We start from the raw sequence: 21,089 nt of genomic DNA, 5'->3' as shown, positions 1-21,089 counted from the left end.
TAAAGTCTTTGAAGTCAGCATCCTGGGGAAAAAAAGTCAGAATTCTGATTTTATTCTCAGAATTATGACTTCATGAGAGGTGAAGAAGCGTGTCCAGGCAGGCTGGAGAAAAATGTCAGGTGTGATGTGTGATAGAAGGCTTTCAGCTAGGATGAAAGGAAAATTATAAAACCGTGGTGAGACCAGCCATGATGTTTGGACTGGAGACAGTGCCACTGAAGAAAAGACAGGAAGCAGAGCTGGAGGTAGCACAGATGAAGATGTTGAGGTTTTCTTTGGGAGTGACCAGGTTGGATAGGATCAAGAATGAGTACATTAGAGGGACAACTCATATTAGAGGCTTTGGAGAGAAAGTCAGACTGAGATGGTTTGGACATGTCCAGAGGAGAGAGAGTGACTATATAGGGAGAAGGATGCTGAGCCTTGAACTGCTAGACAGGAGACCGAGAGGAAGACCGAAGAGGAGGTTTATGGATGTGGTCAAAGAGGACATGAAGGTAGCTGGTGTGAGAGAAGAGGATGCACAAAACCGGGATAGATGGAGGACATTGATTCGCTGTGGCGACCACTGAAGGGAAGAGCCGAAAGGAAAAGAAGCATTATGACTTCATGCTCAGAATTGTGACATTAAAGTGAGAATGCTAACTTTATGCTCAGAATTATGACTTTATTCTCACAATTCTGACTTCAAAGTGAGATTATGACTTTATGCTCAGAATTCTGAGCATAAAGTCAGAATGTTATTGCGGTTTTTTTTTTTTTTTTTTTACTTTGTTACTTCCTGGTTGAGTGAACTTATGAATGAAATCTATGATTTAGTTTTTCTTCAGTGGCCCTAATCCTCTTCCGTCCCATTAGTAAACATCGCCTGTGCCATTGTGGTTGTTATTAGTTGACGTCCCCGCCAAGTTGTCAGCAAGCGACTTATGACGTAGGCAGTTTGCCGCGCAGTGATGATGGCGGCGCGTGAACGCGCAGTGAAAGTAATGGCTGCTCTCGATCGGCGGGTGCCTAGCTTCGATGATTTCGTCGGTCAAAGTTGGACTGCTTGGACCGAGTGGTCCTCTGTGACAACCCCTGATGGTAAGCAAACGCCACGACGCCACATCTACCTGCGATTAAATGCTTTCATCCAAAAAGCCGAAGCTTTATTTTCGTGTAAACGTCGGGAAGCGTTAGCCATGTTACCCAAACAAAGACCCTGCCGGGTCCTAGCGCTGGATGGATAACATGTTGCTCTACACTGGAGCCATCTGCATAATGTTGTCAGGGAAAAAACAAGGACCGGGATCAATAATATGGCGTTTGCATTATAGTATTGGAGCTGTGTTAAAAAAAGTCATGTCACCTTTTGTTTGCCGGGTGTGTCCAAATTGGATGAAATGAGCCGGGCGGCGATGACATCAGCCCAGAATGAAGCTAGTATGGCAGGCAGGAAGACAGACTCTGCGTGTAACTTCTTACCGTGGAAAAGCTAAGCTAGCTTGCTAACAAGCAACACACAATTGGTTGACGGCAGGATAGTTACTTTGAGTTGGCGTTCCAGCAGCTGAGTAACCCGCTGATTTGGAATGTGTACACCGGTGACACACAAGGAGTCTCGTGCTGTTACCAACAACATGAATGCTGCCCCAAGATTTGCCATTTTTAAACGCCACTCTTGTTTTTTTTTCCTTATTCGAGCACTTGACCCTGATTTCCCTTGCGTGTCCCCTTCATCGCATCGACTATGTCCCTTTACCCGAACTGTGGTCGTTCCTCTCCAATATATTTGTCTTTTCCCCAGCTTTCAAGCTTTTTTTGCACTCCCCCATTGTTTGGCATCCATGCAAGTCTTCTCACAACTCACCAGTAAAGTATGCCGAGACTGGATAGCTTCTGACCATGAATACATTTCCCTCCCCTCTCATTTACGTTAATACGTTCAATTTGGTGATACCACCACCACAGCCGAAAAGGTTTCTTCCGCCGTCATCTGTACGTCTTTGAAGGTGTCAATATAAATAGATAGCAAATAGAAAGCTAGCTAGCCAGATAGGTAATAGGTAGTGAGCTAGATAGCAAGCTAGCTAGCCAGATAGCTAATAGACAGTAAATAGATAGCTATCTAGATAGCTAATAGATAACGAGCCAAATAGCAAACTAGCTAGCGATATAGCTAATATACAGCAAATAACTAGCTAGCTAGCTAATAGATAGCGAGCCAGATAGCAAGCTAGCCAGATAGGTAATAGACAGCAAATAACTAGCTAGCTGATAGATAGCAAGCTAGATAGAAGACTAGCTAGCTAGATAGCTAATAGAAATGAGCTACATAGCAAACTAGCTAGCTACATAACTAATAGATAGCAAATAGCTAGCTAGCTTGCTAGATAGCTAATAGATAGCGAGCCAGATAGCAAGCTAGCCAGATAGCTAATAGACAGCAAATAGCTAGCTAGCGAATAGATAGCAAGCTAGGTAGAAGGCTAGCTAGTCAGATGGCTAATAGCCAGCAAATAAATAGCAAATAGATAGATAGCTAGATAGTTGATAGATTGGATTGGATTTGCCTTTATTAGTCTCGCATTTTAGTGGAGAAATTTACATTTCACAGCAGCAAAGTGATGAAAGTAGAAAAACAAAATACATGAGCTGCTGGAAAGGCAGCCACTCTCGCGGCGCCATCTTGAAGTCAAAAGAACAAACAAACAAAAACTACCTAACAAATAACATGACAACACAAAGACACAGAGTCATTCATTCTTAAGCACTTTCTGCACCCTCTTTGTTACACGAAGCAGTTCCAGATTTAAGAGGAGATGATCAAAGCATCTCTTCACCAGTGGACCAGGGACCATATGGTGGAATGTGCACCATAGATAGCAAGCTAGCCAGATAGCTAATAGACAGCAAATAGATAGCTAGCTCGGAGAGAGAGAGAAATGGATGCTACAGCTTGGTGTTTACTTTCAACATTTAGCTTGTAGCAGATGTGCACGTTTCACCATGACGTCCCTGATTCACTGGTGAAAAGGACGCTTTGATCCTCTCCTCTTTCATCCAGAACTGCTTCACGCAACAAAGTGGGTGAAGAAAGTGTTTGCGATTGAATGACTGTCTGTGTCTTTTGTGTTGTGTCATAAAGTTTATTTTGTTGTTTTTGTAATGCTGTTTTGACTTCAAGATGGCTGCCGCGAGAATGGCTGCCTTTCCAGCAGCTCCTGTATTTTGTTTTTCTACTTCTTCCTTTCGTCTTACTTTCATTGCTTTACTGCTGGGAAACGTCGATTTCGACGTTGTGAAACGACTAAAGGCTCATCCAATGCAAATGTCTTTGAAGTATCGAAAGGGTTAAGGGTCTGAAAGGACAACCAACACCATTTTTTTGGTTTCCTAACTGACATCAGAAAAACGTTTTATAGCATCGAAAACACCCAAAACGCGCAGGCTGATATTTTGAGTCAAATGCAAAACACCAATCAAAATGACTTGGTGTCACAAAACTGCCACAAAATGAGCTCGAAACTGGGGAGATTCAGAAGGTCCCGCCCCCTTATTGGTGACATCACGCCAGGCTACTCCTTCGCAAACTGCCTTGCTCCAGAATCAAAACAATGACTTCAGAGAGTCCAGATTGGGAGAAGATGCTTTCTAGTTACTCATCCAGTTATGAATATGATTCAAATAGTTGTCAGAGATGTTCGATCGGACACTGGACAAAGGCTCGGGCCCAGAAACGCAGGTGATGCAGCCATTCATGACAGACAGCTGAATTCTGCAGCCCTCTGCCAAACTATTTCTTGAGAAATATATGCAAATTGAAGTGATACGTGAGTAAAACATAGTTTTCTTGATTAGAATACCACACCTCTTGAGTTCTAAGCACGAACACCTGTAAGCAATAAAACATTGTCTTTTCCATGAACTGATACATTTGTAACCTGGCTAATGAGCTCTTCCTGTGAAGGAGTTTCAAGTCCTAAATAGAGGAAAGCATCAATGTTTGCAATCGATGAAAGAAGTCCTTCCGTATCAATTCGAGCTGTCTGGACTCCAATGTAGCGGCCAGAAAATGCACAAGATGGCGCCCAAGCTCTGTTGGAAATGGGCTTGATTTGTCCGCTGGGAATTTGTGTCAACCTGCACCTTCTTTATGCGTGTTACCGCAATTGGCTGCCACACAAAACGACATGGCGCTATTTATGTAGTTATCCTTCTAATTTTGCCATCAACACGGTCTTTTCGGATGAAAGAAAGTACCCAAAATGCATTGTGTTTCGTTGCTTTTGCTTTGAGCTGAATTTATACAACTGATATGAATGCCACACTAGTCGGAGATGGAACAAGTATCATGAAAATGTTTCCTGTCTGGTGTTTTAGGAGCTGGCGTGGATGACTGCAATAAAAATGGCAAAAAGGCGGCAGAGGCCATGTCACTCAGCAGGGAGGGTAGGTCCGGCCAGCATCCCGTCTGCAACTCCGCAAAACAAACTTTTGCTGCTATTTTTGGTTTCCGTCATGTTTTCATCACACCGGCAATGTCACATACAAGATGTCACAATAATGTTGACAATATATCCGCAGTACTCCATCATGTGATTTCCCACGTACTCTATTTCAACTCATTCACCGCCATTTATCAATGTATTCGGGAATTGAAAACATGACGTCGAGCGCCATTCCCGAATTTGTTCGGGGTTTGTTTTTTCATGCTTGGGTGCCAAAAAATGCGTTGGCCAGACCTCTGGCTATGTTTTTCCCTTTCACAAGGTGCAGCATTTTCCCTTTTTCCATGTTTGTGCTTTGTGAAAATTCAGTGGTAAATAAGTTAGTATTATTATTATTATTATTATGTAAAAAAGGATGTAGCCACAAGGGGGCACAAGCCAGTGCCTTGTTGTGCCGGTCCCAAGCACGGATAAATACAGAGGGTTGTGTCAGGAAGGGCATCCGACGTAAAAAAAATTGCCAAAACGAGTCAAACCTCTGAATCCCATACCGGATCGGTCGAGGCCCGGGTTAACAACGGCCGCCATTGGTACTGTTGACCTTCAGGGTGCCAGTGGAAAATGGACTACTGTTGGTCGAAGAAGGAGAGGAGGGAGGTGTGCCCGCAGGAAAAGAGAGAAATGGAACGCCAAGAGGATACAACTAAAAGTAGGAACTTTGAATGTAGGATTCAACCTATTTCTCAGTTAGCGGTTTATGGCATGGGTCATGGTGGTAGAAAGGCAATGTATCTTTCTCTTTGGTGTGTTTGGGGATGCCGGTGACATGCAGTTCCTTCATTTCTTCTTCCTCAAACGCACCTAACTTTACCTTCACTACTTTCTCAAACTGGCGTAACGTTGCTTTCATTATTTCTTCCTCACACACACGTAACTTTGCCTTCATCACTTTGATGTCTCTCAGATTTTCACGTTTTTTTCAACTGCTGACGTTGAGCTTCAACCGCCTCTTCCATTTCAATCTCAGCTTCCTTTGCTGCCAGTAGAGCCGCCATTTCGGCCCTCTTAACTGAAATGCTAGTTTGAGACATTTTAATAGTTCAGAACCTCAAATTTGTTTTATAGAAGTACAGTAAAGTCTCGTTATATCGATATTCTCGGGAGTGGGAAAAAAATATCGATATAACCGGACTATCGATATATCCAATCCTGCGGCATGTAAATTTCTCCTTGCGTTCATAGAAATAGTATCGTAATAAGCAGTACTATCGATATAACGAGACTTTACTGTATATACTTTCATTCCAAAACCCACATTCATTATTTTCTGTGTTACTGCGGTGAATTTGTATGTTCTATCCATCCACTTTGTGAGCGACTGGAAACGTCCATCAAAACCTTGAGCTGCTGTTAAGCATGTGAAGCAACGTCGCGCGTTGAAACCGTTGAAGGCTGATTGTGACGATGCACGCCGAGGCCTGTAGCTTGCTGCGGGTTGAGTGCTACGATGTTCCAAGTAGCTCGTGGCTAGCTCCGTGACACGTGGTTGAGTGCGCCGACGCTCGATGTAGCGAGTACGCCGAAGTCGATAGCTTGCCGTTGCGGTGGGAAGCACCTGCGCGGAATGAGGACCATATACTTTTGGGAGCACGTTTTCACTGTGTGAGCACGTTTTCGTTGTTGTGAACACGTTTTCACTGTACCCCGGTCAAGGATGACGCTTCTTACCGATGTCACGTTTATTGTGAAACACTTGGAAGACCGTGAAAACGAGAAAGGACATTGAAACGACAACATTACAATAAGTTGGACAAAACATTCAGTCAATAAGGAAATTAATAACGTACCGTGTGCACCTTATTAACCGAAAGTAGATAAACGTTGACGTAGACTTGAGACTGTCGTTCTCTATCTAGCAGTTGCTCCGCTTGTGTCTCTCTTTCGCATTAGTCTCGTTCCGTCTGTCTCGCCTTACTCGCTTTTATCGAAACACATGACGCGGAAGTGATAATGACAAAACATGATACATAAAGTATCGAAGACGAACGATTTTAAGAAAGACACACATATAAAGATTCGCATAGAAACATTAAACACTTTTACAGAACAACAAGTCCAAATAAATTATATACAACCAATGACAAGATACCCGCCAGTTACAGCTATATTAACCAATATGTTTGTATTGCATTGTATTTTGGACAGTCACTCTCATTTCAAGCTCATAATAATAATAATAATAATAATAAATGTCATTTCTAAGTGCCTTTCAAAACTCAAGGTCACTTTACAGTCACAGGATCAGTTTTTCTGTGGGTGAGCAGTGGAAGCCACGCGTGCCAGCGTTCACTCAACCCAGAATAACGCATAGATACATAATACATAGAGAGCTAGCGAGCTAGCTAATATATAACTAATGGATAGCTAGTTAGTTAGATAGTGAAGAGAAAGCTAGCTAGCCAGCCAGCTAGTTAGTTCGATAGCAAATACATAGCTAGCTTAGTAACCAGCTAGATAGTTAGATAGTGAATAGATAGCAAATAGCTAGCTTGGTAGCCAGCTAGCCAGTTAGATAGCGAATTGATAGTAAATAGATAGCTAGCCAGCTACCTAGTTAAATCGTGAATTGATAGCAAATAGATAGCTAGCTAGGTAGCCAGCTAGCTAGTTAAATAGCAAATAGATAGATAGCTAGGTAGCCAGCTAGCTAGTTAGCGAATAGATAGCAAATAGCTAGCCAGCTAGGTAGCCAGCAATAGCTAATAGATAGCTAGCTTTATAGCTAATGTGTTTCCTGACTCAACAATCGAGCTAGCTAATAGATAGATAGCGAGCTATCTAGATAGCTAATAGATAGCTAGAACATTGAGTATTTACTGTTTTGACGATATAACTCCAGACCATATCATTTAGGAATGACCTCCTTTTTTTCTGATGCAAGAAGAGAGTCTCGGGTTTCTTACGCTGCATTGAATGTTGATGTCAATAGTCTGTGGGTCCTGGAATTTGAGTGACAATGACAAAAACCCTGGCACTGGATCGGACACATTTTTGCACATCGTCTGGCAGTGAAGGAGATGATAATAATAATGTAGTTTAATAATAATTCAGAAAAAGTTTAAGATTGGAATGATTTCTTGTGTGTCTCTCTCATCAGCCATTCCATTTTTTTGTTATTCAGGTCATCTTATCGACTCAATTAGTTATATAGCTATTTAGCTGGCTAGCTATCTACTTGCTAACTATTTGCTATGTATTAGCCATCTAGCTGGCTGGCTAGCTATCTATTAGCTAGGTAGCTCGCTTTCTAACTATTTGAGTTACTTCCGGGTTGAGTGAACACTGGCGCGTGTGGCTGCCGCTGCTCACCCACTGAAAAACTTATCGTGTGACTGTAGTGACCTTGAGCGCTTATAAATGAAATGTATAATAATAATACATTCAATTTATGAGTGCCTTTCAAATGCTCTCAATGTCACTTTACTGACACAGGATAAGAATGAATCATGAAACACTGGACATGATGTTATTCTGTGCGTTTGTGCCAATGGATGGTCCTCACATGAGATTTAGCCTTGACGTTGAGAGTGGTGTGGGAGCTGTGCCTCAGGGATGGGAAGCTTGTGAATTTGGGACACATCGTCAGTAGCGCTCCAAAGAATCATTGGGTGTTTCGGCCTTTCGTCACTCGACACCCTCATGGGATGGGATGGTGGCCAGCGACAGGTTGATCACGCCTGCGCTTGTGTCCCATGCCCAATCAGATGTTGAGAAGTTTTTTTTGGGGGGGGAGGGTCTTAGGTTGCTGACCTATGAGCCCAACAAGGGTCCTTCCTCTTCATCCGGATCCAATGGCTGCTTCTTTCTGCCGCTTCGGAGAGTGATCTAACTGTGTGCCGCAGAGCCTGTCCGTGGATGCCCGGGTCTGTTAGCAGTTTGATGGTGGAGGAAGCCACAAACCCTCTGCATCCAACTTCAAATGGATAGACCTTGGCTTTCCATCCTCGCTGTTGCGCATCCACTGCGAGTTCTGCGTAGCGCAGCTTCTTGCGCTCATAGGCCTCTTCAACAGAGTTTTCCCACGGGACTGTGAGTTCTGCGATGTAGACAGCCTTGAGTGAAGGGGACCAGAGCCCCAAGTCTGGTCTGAGGGTGGTGGCTGCAATCTCCGCTGGGAAAACCAATTGCTGGCCAATGTCAACCCGCATCTCCCAATCGCGGGCCTTGGATAGCTGTCCAACCTCCAGTTTTGCAGGAGGAGGGTTGGGCTTTTTCTCTCCCTCTCGGATAAAAGTCAATGGTGCTGTGCTGGAAGTGGTTGGCTCTCATGGGATAAGATCAATAATGTTTTTCTGCAGGTGAGCAGCGGCAGCCAAACGCGCCAGCGTTCACTCAACCCAACTCAGAATTCTGATTTAACTCAAAATTCCGACTTTTAACTCAAAATTCGGACTTTTAACTCTGAATCCCGACTTTTAACTCTGAATCCCGACTTTTAACTCTGAATGCCGACTTTTAACTCTGAATGCCGACTTTTAACTCAAAATTCCAACTTTTAACTCTGAATTCCGATTTTTAACTCAAAATTCCAACTTTTAACTCAGAATTGTGACTTTAAAGAGTTCATTTGTTTTCATTATTTGAAGTCCTCCTCTTTGTTTTGATAAGAAGCACATTTTCCATGTTTGTTATTGAACAGTCCTGTCGGTTCTTCTCCCAGACATGTCCATCTTTGGTCTGTACCCGGCCTACGACGACTTCTACCTGGTGGTGTGCAGCCACTGCGGTCAAGTGGTCAAGCCGCAGGCGTTCGAGAAGCACTGCGAAAGGAGACACGGCCCTCTGGCCAAACTTTACTCCCGAATACGTTCTCCGCCTCCCCAATCCCAGCAGAAGACCCATCACAGCCGTTCTCCGCCTCTCCAATCCCAGCAGAAGACCCATCACAGCCATTCTCCTTCTCAGGGGAACAATTCCATCCCCACCTCAGCATGGGATGGTCGAGGTCAAGGCCCTTTGACGCCACCCCAGCACAAACACGCCAAAAACACAAAGGAAGGAGGAAGGTAAGATTGGGCTGCATTAAGGGGTAATCATCCATCCATCCATTTTCCGTAGCGCTTCTTCCTCATTAGGGTCGCGGGGGTTGCTGGAGCCTATCTCAGCTGTCTTCGGGCACGAGGCGGGGGACACCCTGAATTGGTTGCCAGCCAATCGCAGGGCACACAAAGACGTACAACAGTCATTCTCACACTCACACCTAGGGACAATTCGGAGTGGTCAATCTGCCTGCCATGCATGTTTTTTGGAGTGTGGGAGGAAACCGGAGGACCCGGAGAAAACCAACGCGGGTCCGGGGAGAACATGCAAACTCCACACAGGGAGGCCGGACCGGGACGCGAACCGGCGACCTCTGCACTGTGAAGCCACTGTGCTAACTACTCGACTACCGGGCCGCCCGGGGGGGTGAGGGGGGGTCATCATAATACTAATAATAATACATTTCATTCCTAATCACTTTTCAAAAGTCTCAAGGTCACTTTACAGTCACAGGATCGGTTTTTCTGTGGGTGAGCAGCGGCAGCCACACGCGCCAGCTCAACTCAAATGGCTAGCTATATAGCTAATAGATAGCCAGCTAGCTAATAATAATACTCATAATAATAATATATTTCATTTCGAAGCGCCTTTCAATACTCAAAGTCACAGGATATGTTTTTCTGTGGGTGAGCAGCGGCAGCCACACGCGCCAGCGTTCACTCAACCTGGAAGTAACTCAAATAGATAGAAAGCTAGTTAGGTAATAGATACCCAGCTAGCTATCTATTTGCTAGCTAATCTATTCGCTACAGCTACAGTGTGTTTTCTCTCGCCAGTATGCGCTTATCACTAGCAGCTTGTGATACTATGACTGGCTAGTGACTCACCAATTATGTGACTAGCCAATCAGAATTTGCGAAAACTCGAGCAGGCCTTGGGGAGCCATCTTGAAATCTGATTGTTAAAGCAGCATTTTCATTGACACTTATGTTAAACTCCGGGGCCTGCAGAACTGATTGTGAAGGCAGACAGGTAGATTTCTGAAGCAATGAAAGGGAGCTGAAAGACAATTTGGAATTATTTCATAAGAATTCATGGACAAAATAGAATTCACATTAGTCTGTGATTCTGATATTTTTAGGCCAGCAGAGAAGGCTTTGCAGGCCCTTCTGCATTATGTACGTAGAAGTCTTGTGATGCTGGGTTTTCTCTCATTAGCAGACCTTTGCCACTGGAAAAATCCTGCCACAGCAACCACAGCGATGCATCAGTATTCAAGCAGCCACCGCCTGTCGAACCTCTGATGAGCTCGCCACCTTCATCCATCAGAGACCCCCCGTGGCCACACGGAGGCACGCCGCCTGCGAGGCCTCCAGCAGCCACTGAAAGGCCCCCGACCCAAAGAAAGGATTCTTCTCCAGCCTCTGCGGTCCAAAGCCACCGTATTCCCAAGCCATACAACAAAATGGCCGCCAGTAAGTGCCGGAAAAACACTTGCATTTGGAAGGATATACATTGATACCTCGGCTTACAAACGCCTTGGCTAACAAACTTGTTGGCTTATGAACGTGAACTTCACGAGAATTTAATCTTGGCATACAAACTATTTTTCGGGATACACACGGAGCGCCACAATGAGTGATATTTGCAAACGAGCCCATTCTCCTGACAAGGAAATGGCAGCCAACAATTTTTTGTCCTCTATTCCCCACCCCCAGTCTTTGTGAGAAATACAGCCGACAAATACAGCGTCAGAAAAATGGATAGAAAACACAGTGAAATTTGGACTCGTTTCAACTTTATTGATAGTTCAAAGGCAGAGTGTAGACTGCAAGGTTAAAATAACCCATCAATCAGGTTCCACAAATAACCTGCACAAGCCATCTATACACTTGATGCAAAAAGCTCTCAAGCCAGCTAATCAGAACACAATTGATGAGGAACTAGGTAAAATGATCGCAGAGAAAGCACGACAACTTCACTCGGATATCGTCAAGAGGCAACCTGGAAGTTGGTCATCCATTGATGACTTCAAGGCTAGCCACGGATGGTTCGAGATCTTTAAGCTTCATACAGGGATTCATAGTGTCATTCGTCATAGTGAGGCAGCCAGTTCTGACGATAAAGCTGCCAAAGCTTACAAGGAATAATTCCTCAAGATGGCCACACCATTCCATCAAGCCATCAACGACCACCACAAAGGTCAATAAAACGACTTTATTATACTGTACAGTTTATTTCTTTCATTACAATACCATCGCACATTTATTATACGTAAAATAAGGTCTTTTTTGTGTAGTTTCAAGGCTTAGAAAATTAGAAAGAACGGAATATTCTCATTTTACTGGTTCCTTATGGGAAATTAATGTTTGGGATACACATCTTTCGCCTTACACACTCTGTCTTGGAACCAATTAAGTTCGTAAGCCAAGGAATCGCTGTATGTTCATAGTTGCTTTGAATGTGACATTAAACATGACTGGCTTTATCTTCCCAGAAAGAGAGTGTGACTTGGACAAGCACTGTGGTGTCCTGGATCTTGACAGGAAGAAAGTCTGCACTCGCCTGCTGACATGCAATGTGAGATCCAAAGCGAGACGCCGGCGCACGTTAAAAGTCGGAATTCAGAGTTCAAAGTCGGAATTGTATATAATTATTCTTCATCTTCTTCGTCTTCTTCGTCTTCTTCGTCTTCTTTGTCTTCTTCATTTTCATGGTCTTCATCTTTTTCTTTTTCTTTTTCTTCTTTTTCTTTAATTTTTGTATTTTATTTTATTATTATTGTTGTTATTGTTATTATGATGTTCTTAATGCAATGTCCATCACAATTTATATTGGAATTTGTTTTCCAGTGTTAGTATTACATGCCCCTCCCTATCTTTTTAAAATCAATTCTTAACACTTTTTAGTGATTCAGCACATGTTTCCTGAATGATAATTCCAAAATAATGTAGAAAAATGACTGAGTCCATCTGGTCTTGTTCCAGATCCATTCCATCCACCAGCGTCGGAAGGTGTTGGGTCGCAGTAAGAAGTTTGACCAGTTAGTGGCTGAACTGAAGACCAAAGTTCGAGAGAAGGGGGCCCAATCGCTGGAGGGAGGTTCCTATTCCGGGTGGTCGCCCAGCGCGGAGGTGCCCAGAGAACAAGATGGCGCTCCGCACTGCCGAAGATTTTTGGCTAGCCTTCCTGCATTCAGGTTAGATTTGCCAAAAACAAGCAAAGAAGGAATTCTACTCGCTGATAATTCAAAGTCATGATGTATCACCGAGGTAGCAATGGAAAATGCAAATGCAAATGTTGATTAGCAGTGTCTGAAATAACGTCTGCCCGGACTCCTGGGGCATGCAACTTTTACGTACAAGTGGCCGACAACAACTTCAAGAAAAAAAAAGAACATTTTTTTTTCCAAATTAAACGTTTGCTTTATTCAATAAAGGTAGCTATCGATGAACTATATAGCCATCTAGCTGGCTATCTATTCGCTATATAGCTATCTATTAGCTATCTATTGGCTAGCTAGCTAGCTTTCTATCTATTTGAGTTACTTCCGGGGTTGAGTGAATGCTGGTGCCTGTGGCTGCCGCTGCTCACCCACAAAAAAATGTATCCTGTGACTGTAAAGTGACCTTGAGTGTATTATATGATTATATGTATTATTATTAGTGTTGTTATTATTAGTATTATTATTAGTATCATTTGATAGCTATTTGCTATCTATTAGCTCTGGCTGGCTAGCTATCTGGCTTACTAGCTGGCAATCTAGCTAGCTATCTATTAGGTGTCTCGCTGGATGACCATCTAGCTAGGTATCTGTTGGCTATTGATTGGCTAGCTAGCTAGCTTTCTATCTATTTGAGTTACTTCCGGGTTGAATAAACGCTCGCGCGTGTGGCTGCCGCTGCTCACCCACAGACAAGTGTATCCCCTGACTGTAAACCTTGAGAGTTTTGAAAGGCACTTATGAATGTAATGTATTATGATTTATTATTATTTTTTATGCACATCCTTAAACATCCAATGTTACTTATTTTTCTACTCATTTGTATTTGTCTAGTTGGTCTAAGTTGTTACTCTCCACATATAGGTATACTTTACCTTATAAACTTACGTATTTGTAGTGTTCAACCATTCTTATTTCAATCTGATATATTTCACCCTTCTATCTCGTAGCTGATAGGCCCCTTTTGAAATGATGTCATTCATCATGGATTATTATTATTATTTATTGTTATTGTTGTTGTTGTTATTATTATAAAATGTTAGCTGGCCATGTCGTTCCAGTCGCTCCACGTGTCAATCAGAGGCCCCCCCGGACAATGACGGGGAGTTGCAGGATGAGGGAAGCCTTCGCGTCCCGTCCCCTCTTGTCCACGGAACAATTTCCAGTGGTGAAAGTGAAACGGAAGGAGCGGAGCATCCCGTTGACTTCCCGTCTTCTGCTGCGCACCCAAGACCGATCGCAGTGAGCTATTGCATTATTCACCATCCTCAAGTCAAAATACAGTGTTACCTTGGCCTACGAACTTAATTGGTTCCCAGGTAAGGCGAAACGTGTGTATCCCAAAAATTAGTTTCCCATAGGAAACCATTAAAATGAGAATAATCTGTTCCCAGGTCCTCATAAAACATCATTTTCTAATTTTCTAAGCCTTAAAACTACACAAAATATACCTTATTTTATGTCTAATAAATGTGATATGGTATTATAATTAAATAAATACTGGAAGGACAGTAATAATTAAATAAAAACTGTACCTTATAATAAAATGGTTTCTTGATGAAACGGTTTCTTCAGCCGTCATCTGTACTTCTTTATATATATATATATATATATCTCCCTACTGTCCAGACATGGCGATGCCGGACTCTGCTATGATAGGTCCCTCCCTGCTCTCAGGTTGGGGGGAGCACAGGACTACTCCTTGCAGCTGCTCCACCGATAGTTCCTGTCGTTCTGACTAACGACTGGCCTGATTGCCCCATTTCGACCGGTATCACCTCATCAGAATTACTAATCTTATGTTGCCTAAGCAGGCTATTGTATGAACGATCCAAATTGAACCTCACCCCACCAAACCGGTTTAATGAAGGATTTAGTTGTTTTATGAAAATTGCTTCTTTTACTCCCCTTTCAAACCCACTATGTTCTTTCGCTAAGATTTTAACCTCATTGTCGTCCAATGAGTGGTTGCTAGCTTTTAGGTGCATATGGACTGCCGATAGAGGCCCACTATGGACCACTTCTGTACGACTGAGAGCTTACACAGACGTAAAGTAGTTTTATTGACCTTTGTGATGGTCGTTGATGGCTTGATGGAATGGAGTGGCCAGTTTCATCAGCATTAAACACTTGATGAGGAACGTAGCCTTCTTCTTCCATCATCTTGAGGAATGATTCCTTGTAAGCTTTGGCAGCTTTATCACCAGAACTGGCTACCTCACCGTGACGAATGACACCATGAATCCCTGTACGACGCTTCTCGAACAATCCGTGGCTAGTCTTGAAATCATCAATGGATGATGAACTTCCAGGTAGCCTCTTGATGATATCGGAGTGAAGTTGCTGTGCATTCTCTGCAATAATTTTACCTTGTTCCTCATCAATTGTGTTCTGTTTAGCTGGGTTGATAGCTTTTTGCATCGAGTGTACAGATGGCTTGTGCGGGTTATTTGTGGAGCCTGATTGATGGGCTATTTTAGCCTTGCAGTCTACACTCTGCTTTTGAACTACCCCCCCCCCCCCACTGCTGCGTTCTTGACCAATCACGTGGCTTTAACTGAAGACTGGGGGCGGGGAATAGAGGACAGAAACAAGTCGACTGCCATTTTCTTGTTAGGAGAGCGAGCTCGTTCATGAATGAAACATCACTCATTGTGGCGCTCCGTGTGTATCCCCAAAAATAGTTTGTATGCCAAGGTTAAATTTTCATAAATTTAACGTTCGTAAACCGAAAAGTTTGTAAGGCAAGGGGTTCTTAAACCGAGGTATCACTGTAATATAACACAACACACAGAGACAATCATTCAATTTGAACGACTTTTCTGCATCCTCTTTGTTGTATGAAGCACTTCAGCATAAAAGAAGTGTTTTAGTTTGTATTTACAGGAAATATCCGAGTTATGACTGGTGCGAATTACTACCATCCGTACTTATGACCACGTGTGTGTATGTGTGTGTGTGTGTGTGTTTTTTTAATTCTACGCAACCGGCAGCGCGTACTATAATTTTGGCTAGCCAGCATGTCCTCCACTCGCTCACCAATCTACTGTGTGACTACACTCAATACAGTAGTTATACAGTGCAAATACCGTCTGGGCAACATCTCCTGTAGGACTGTACACTGCTTTTTTTCCCACGGCGTCCGCCTGAGTCCGAGCGTGTATGTCAGGCGACCTCTTCGGGTCGTTAGCAGGGAGAGCCATTTTTCAACAGCGCGCATGCGTGGGAAGCTATGTGTATTTGGGTACATATGTACCTACGTATTTAGCATTTTTGTACTTTTTTACATGCTTAATTTTGTATTTGTACCTACAGCATATGTTGTCTTACTTACTTACAGCATATGTTGCTGTATTCTTTATGTATGTGTTTTCTTTAACCTACTGTATGGAATCTAAATATAAAATATAAATCGATAATATGAAATATAAATGATAAAAGCAACACTAAAAGATAAGTATAACATTGATAAATGAACTGTACAGTAAACAGTTTTGTATACATTACAGATACAGTTATACAGTCATAAAAATTGATAATATGAAATCTAAAATTATAAAAATGACACTAAATGTTATAAAATGTATGTAAAATGAAGTGTAAACAGTTTGGTATACAATAGTATCCAATGGAAACCGTTGCTTAAAAACAACAGATTGCAATCGTATACCATCCTGTTGTGTAAACATCACGTCGGCCATTTTGAATGGATTTCAACTTACCGTTTGACTTGCGACCGTTTTATCGGAATGGAACCCGGTCGTAACTCGGATGTTACCTGTATTTGTTGTTTTTTGTTTATTGTGAAATACAACTTCCCATGACTAAATTGAGTGATAAGCTGTTGCCTGAAAATGTTTGCTGTACTTGAGCGTGCCTGTTGATTTTCAGAAGCGACCCCAACAAAATGAAGCTCATTTTCCCTCATTCTGGAATATTTGACATCTTCTCTGTCCAGATGTGTTCCTTTGGTGGTATGATGTTGGGCCATGGCATCTACACTTTTGACAGAAGGCTTCACCACCTGAGGTCGGCTTTTAGCAGCATGTTGGAGCAGCACATTAGCGCCCATCTTTGGAAGTAAGTTGGATTCACTTGATACCTTGCCTATTTTCACCACCAAATACTGTGATCCCTCAGCTTACCAACTTAATTTGTTCCCAGAAAGTGTGTGTAAGGCCAAACGTTCGTCTGCCAAACATTTATTTCCCATAAGAAACCATTAAAAGGAGAATAATCCGTTCCCAGGTCCCCATAAAACATAATTGTCTACTAAATAAGCCTTAAAGGACAACCGACACCCCTGGACATGTTGCGTCCATAATTTGTAACATGACTTCAAATGACTTCTACTGAGCGTATTTTAATAAGATTCCACAGCATATAGCTATATTTTACGTTTTAAGACTCAAGCTGAATATTCATGAAGTCTTGTTTTCGAGTTGATGACGATGCCCGAAGTGACGTCACATTCAGAATGCCCCTGACCGAAAAAGCGACACACAATGCATTTTGGGTACTTTGGGTGTTGGTTCTGAAAACTTGATCCGTGTTGATCCGTGTTGATGGCAAAATTAGAAGGAAAACGCATAAATAACGCCATGGTGAATCCTTGTGTGTTGCACCATTTCCAACGGAGCTTATGCATTTTCTGGGAAGCTACATTGCTGTCCTGATGCCTCGAAATGACACGGAAGGACTTCTTTAATCAATTGCAAACATGTATGCTTTCCTCTTCAGAACTATTTGAATCATATTCATAACAGGAGGAGTAACAAGAAAGCATCTTCTCCGAATGTGAAGCCATTGTTTTGATTCTCCAGCAAGGCAAGACGTCCTGGCGTGATGTCACGAACAAGGGGGCGGGACCTTATGAAACTCAGCATTTCCGGGGTCATTTTGAAGTACTTTTGGGACACTAAGTCATTTTTATTGGTGTTTTGCATTTGACTAAAAATATCAGCCTGTGTGTTTTGGCTATTTTAGATGCTATCAAACGTTTTTCTGATGTCAGTTAGAAAACAAAAAAAAATGGTGTCGGTTGTCCTTTAAACATACTTATATAAACCTTATACATTCCTTACAAAATATAGCACTGAAGCAACTTATGAACGAATTCACCTTACGAACGACGACCGTATCTTGTTCATAAGTTGGGGAGCGTCTGTAATATTGAGCCACAACAGGTCTCACACTATCTAGCTATCTATCTATTAGCTGTCTATTAGCTAGCGAGCTAGATTTATATCTATTTGAGTTACTTTCGGGTTGATTGAACGCTGGCGCGTGTGGTTGCCGCTGCACAACCCCAGAAAAACTAATAGCTTGCGATTAGATAGCTATTCGCCAGCGAATAGATAGACAATTGCTCGTGAATAGATAGCTATTAGCTAGCGAATAGATAGCTATTAGTACTTGAGACGTGAAACAAAATGCCGTACCAAAAAATGAACATCCCTAAAGATCGTGTAAATGAAACAAACACGAGAAGCCCCCCCAAAAAATACAAATCTATCTATTTGCTAGCTAATAGCTATCTATTCGCTAGCTATTGGCTATCTATTCGCTGGCTAATGGCTATTCGCTAGCTATTAGCTATCTATTCGCTAGCTATTAGCTATCTATTTGTTAGCTATTCGCTAGCTAGCTATTTGAGTTACTTCCGGGTTGAGTGAACGTTAGCGCATGCGGCTGCTTATCCTGTGACTGTAAAGTGACCTTGAGAGTTTTGAAAGGCGCTTAGAAATCAAATGTATTATTATTTCTTATTGTGACTCAGGAAAATACCTCAAGCTACAAACCACCAGTGTCCGGCTTCCCCAGCCAAGACGGTTCCCCGTCAGGCGGATCCGGGACGGCCCAAAAACCCCGTGGGGCGTCCCAGCAAGCAGATGCTCAGATTGCGCGAAGACGCCGCCACGGCGGCCGCTGCCCGCAAACGCAAAGCGCCGTCCCAGGAAGGCGACCGTTCCGGCCCAAACAGGAACTGCATTTCCTTGCAAGACAGGGGCCGCCCGCCCTCCTCCACCTTCGCCGCCCCCAAAGCGCCCATCCTCTCGCCTCTTTCCCACGGACTGACCAATGGTAGGCTGTCGCCAGGGAGTAAACCCCACCCACTTCCCTCCCCAACAGAATCGCATTCGCCGGCCGCAAAGACGCTTTGGACTTACAGACGAACGCACACGTCGCCCGCGGAAACGTCTTCCGTCAACAATTGTCGGAATAGCGTCGCGGACTCGGGGTTGCTTGTGCAAGGTGGCGGGCGGCCGTTGGACCATCAGGGTTTGATCAAAAAGCGTAAAGGAGGCGGTCTGCAGGAACACTCGCTCCCCTCGTCCTCCTCCTCCTCCTCCTCCTCATCCACTCCTGACTCATCTTCTCCTCGTTCCAACTTTTACCCGTGGAAGGACAGTAAGAGCGGCGGCTTGGCGGGGGGCATGGAGAAAAAGATGGCCGCCCAAAAGGTAAACAAGCTGTTGACACATCGTAGCGTGCTAAAATGGCGCTAGGATCAAGACACCCCGAATCACTTTTGGGTCATTCATATAGCGTGTCATGTTCACCCCCCAAATGCCATTCCAATGCATTGGGACTCGAAGCTAGCTAGCTATTTGCTATCTATTTATTAGCTGGCTAGCTAGCTATATGTCTGGCTCTTGAGCTATCTAGCTGGCTAGCTAGCTTTCTATCTCGCTAGCAAGCTATCTATCTGTATGTCTATCTAGCTAGCAATCTATTTGCGATCTATTAGCTATCTAGCTAGCCAGCTATCTTGCTATCTTCTTCTTTTCCTTTCGGCTTTTCCCTTGACGGGGTCGCCACAGCAAATCAATGTCCTCCATCTTTACAGGTTTGATCCGCATGTTTGTTTTGGCCAAGCTTTTACGTCGGATGCCCTTCCTGACACAACCCGCTGTATTTATTCGGGCTTGGGACCGGCACAAGAAGACCTATGTCCCTTTGTCGCTACTGAACAAGCAGCTCACTCAGTAAAAGGCTCCCAAACACAAAATGGTCATCAGCACAGCAACATTCTATTTGCTATCTATTAACGATCTATTAGCTAGCTACCTGGCTATCTAGCTCGCTATCTACAGTATTAGCTGTCTAGTTAGCTATTTACTGTAGCGCCTTTCAAAACTCTCAAGGTCACTTTAGTCACAGGATAAGTTTTTTTTAGAAAGAATGCTAGCCAACTAATATACAGCCAACTAGCTAGCCAGCCAGTCAGTCAATAGTTAGCCAGCTAGATAGCCAACAGATAGTTAGCTCGATAACCAGCTAACCAGCCAGACAGCTAACAGTTAGCAAATAGATAGATAGCTAGCTAACTGACTGTTGTTCGTCACAAGATAAGTTTTTTTCTGTGGGTGAGTGGCGGCAGCCACACACACCAGTGTTCACTCAACCCGGAAGTAACAAATAGATAGAAAGCTAGCTATTCAGCTAATACAGCCAACTAAATAGCCAGCCAGCCAATAGTTAGCCAGCTAGATAGCAAAAAGATAGCTAGCGACATAACCAGCTAGCCAGCCAGACCGCAAACAGTTACCAAATACAGTTGACATCCGACTTACGACCCGCTCGACTTACGACCACCCGTCCTTATGACCATGACCCATACCTATGTCATTTAGCCTCTGAGTCTCTATTCAACATTTTGAATGGATTTCGACTTGCGACCATTTCGACTTACAACCGTTTGGTCGGAACGGAACTCTGTCGTAAGTCGGATGTTACCTGTGGATAGCTAGCTAGGTCGCCAGCTAGTTAGACAGCTTGAAATATTCATATGGTGACCTCCCGACAAATTGGGAACATGACTGTTGTTGTCCATGTCGTTGGAATGACATTTTTTGTGTTTGTTTTCTCTCCCCACAGCCAAAAGTGCACCATTAATTGTGCCTGCCTGCCTTTACAAGCCACAAGAGTGAGACAGCTTCACTTGGGCAACAGGATTCACCTTGTACACGTTGTACACGTTGCACACGCGTGCGCTGGTGCTGTGCGGGTCCTTTGACGGGAATAGACTGGAGTCTCCGTGTGTCTTTGCTATCATCTGAAAGTATGTCGGAAGGGTGAAAGGAGGATTTTCAATGTATGGCTGTGGACTTCAAATACCTCAAGATCATCCGGTGATGCTGCTAATTAAAATATTTTGCTTTATTCAAGAAAAAAAGTCTCTGTGTCTTTTTGATGTGTTTTTCTGACTTGAAAACCACATGCGCCGCAAAGGAGAAAGTGCCAAATCAATGCAGCACTGCAGGACAATAAAAGCTGACTTTGATGTTTAAGCGTTTAGTGGTTAGTTCTCATTCATTTGGTAGATACATACATACATATACACACACATACATACATACACACACACAGATAATAACAACAATACATTTCAT

At 43.3% G+C, this 21,089-nt stretch overlaps 1 protein-coding gene across 2 annotated transcripts; it reads left to right on the top strand.

The window, feature by feature from the left end:
• The first annotated feature begins 883 nt into the window (after positions 1-883).
• Positions 884-20,874, top strand: atxn7l2a (ataxin 7 like 2a). Of its 2 annotated transcripts, none has more exons than XM_089011079.1 (10): positions 884-1,083; positions 4,363-4,431; positions 9,151-9,496; positions 10,692-10,945; positions 11,968-12,050; positions 12,458-12,669; positions 13,755-13,935; positions 16,652-16,773; positions 18,473-19,157; positions 20,575-20,874. In XM_089011079.1, exons 1-10 carry the CDS (start codon positions 954-956, stop codon positions 20,590-20,592), a joined length of 2,100 nt encoding a protein of 699 aa, XP_088867205.1. In that variant the 5' UTR covers positions 884-953; the 3' UTR covers positions 20,593-20,874. The 2 variants fall into 2 exon arrangements, with proteins under 2 accessions (XP_088867205.1, XP_088867204.1); XM_089011078.1 differs by having other exon boundaries at positions 886-1,083; positions 10,689-10,945.
• The last annotated feature ends 215 nt before the right edge of the window (positions 20,875-21,089 follow it).

This window comes from Hippocampus bargibanti, linkage group LG12 (assembly GCF_051943395.1).
Source record: "Hippocampus bargibanti isolate YZ-2025 linkage group LG12, ASM5194339v1, whole genome shotgun sequence".
In the NCBI taxonomy this organism is placed as follows: Eukaryota; Metazoa; Chordata; class Actinopteri; order Syngnathiformes; family Syngnathidae; genus Hippocampus; species Hippocampus bargibanti.
Note: the sequence above shows the minus strand (reverse complement) of the source record. Positions and strands in the feature narration are given on the sequence as shown.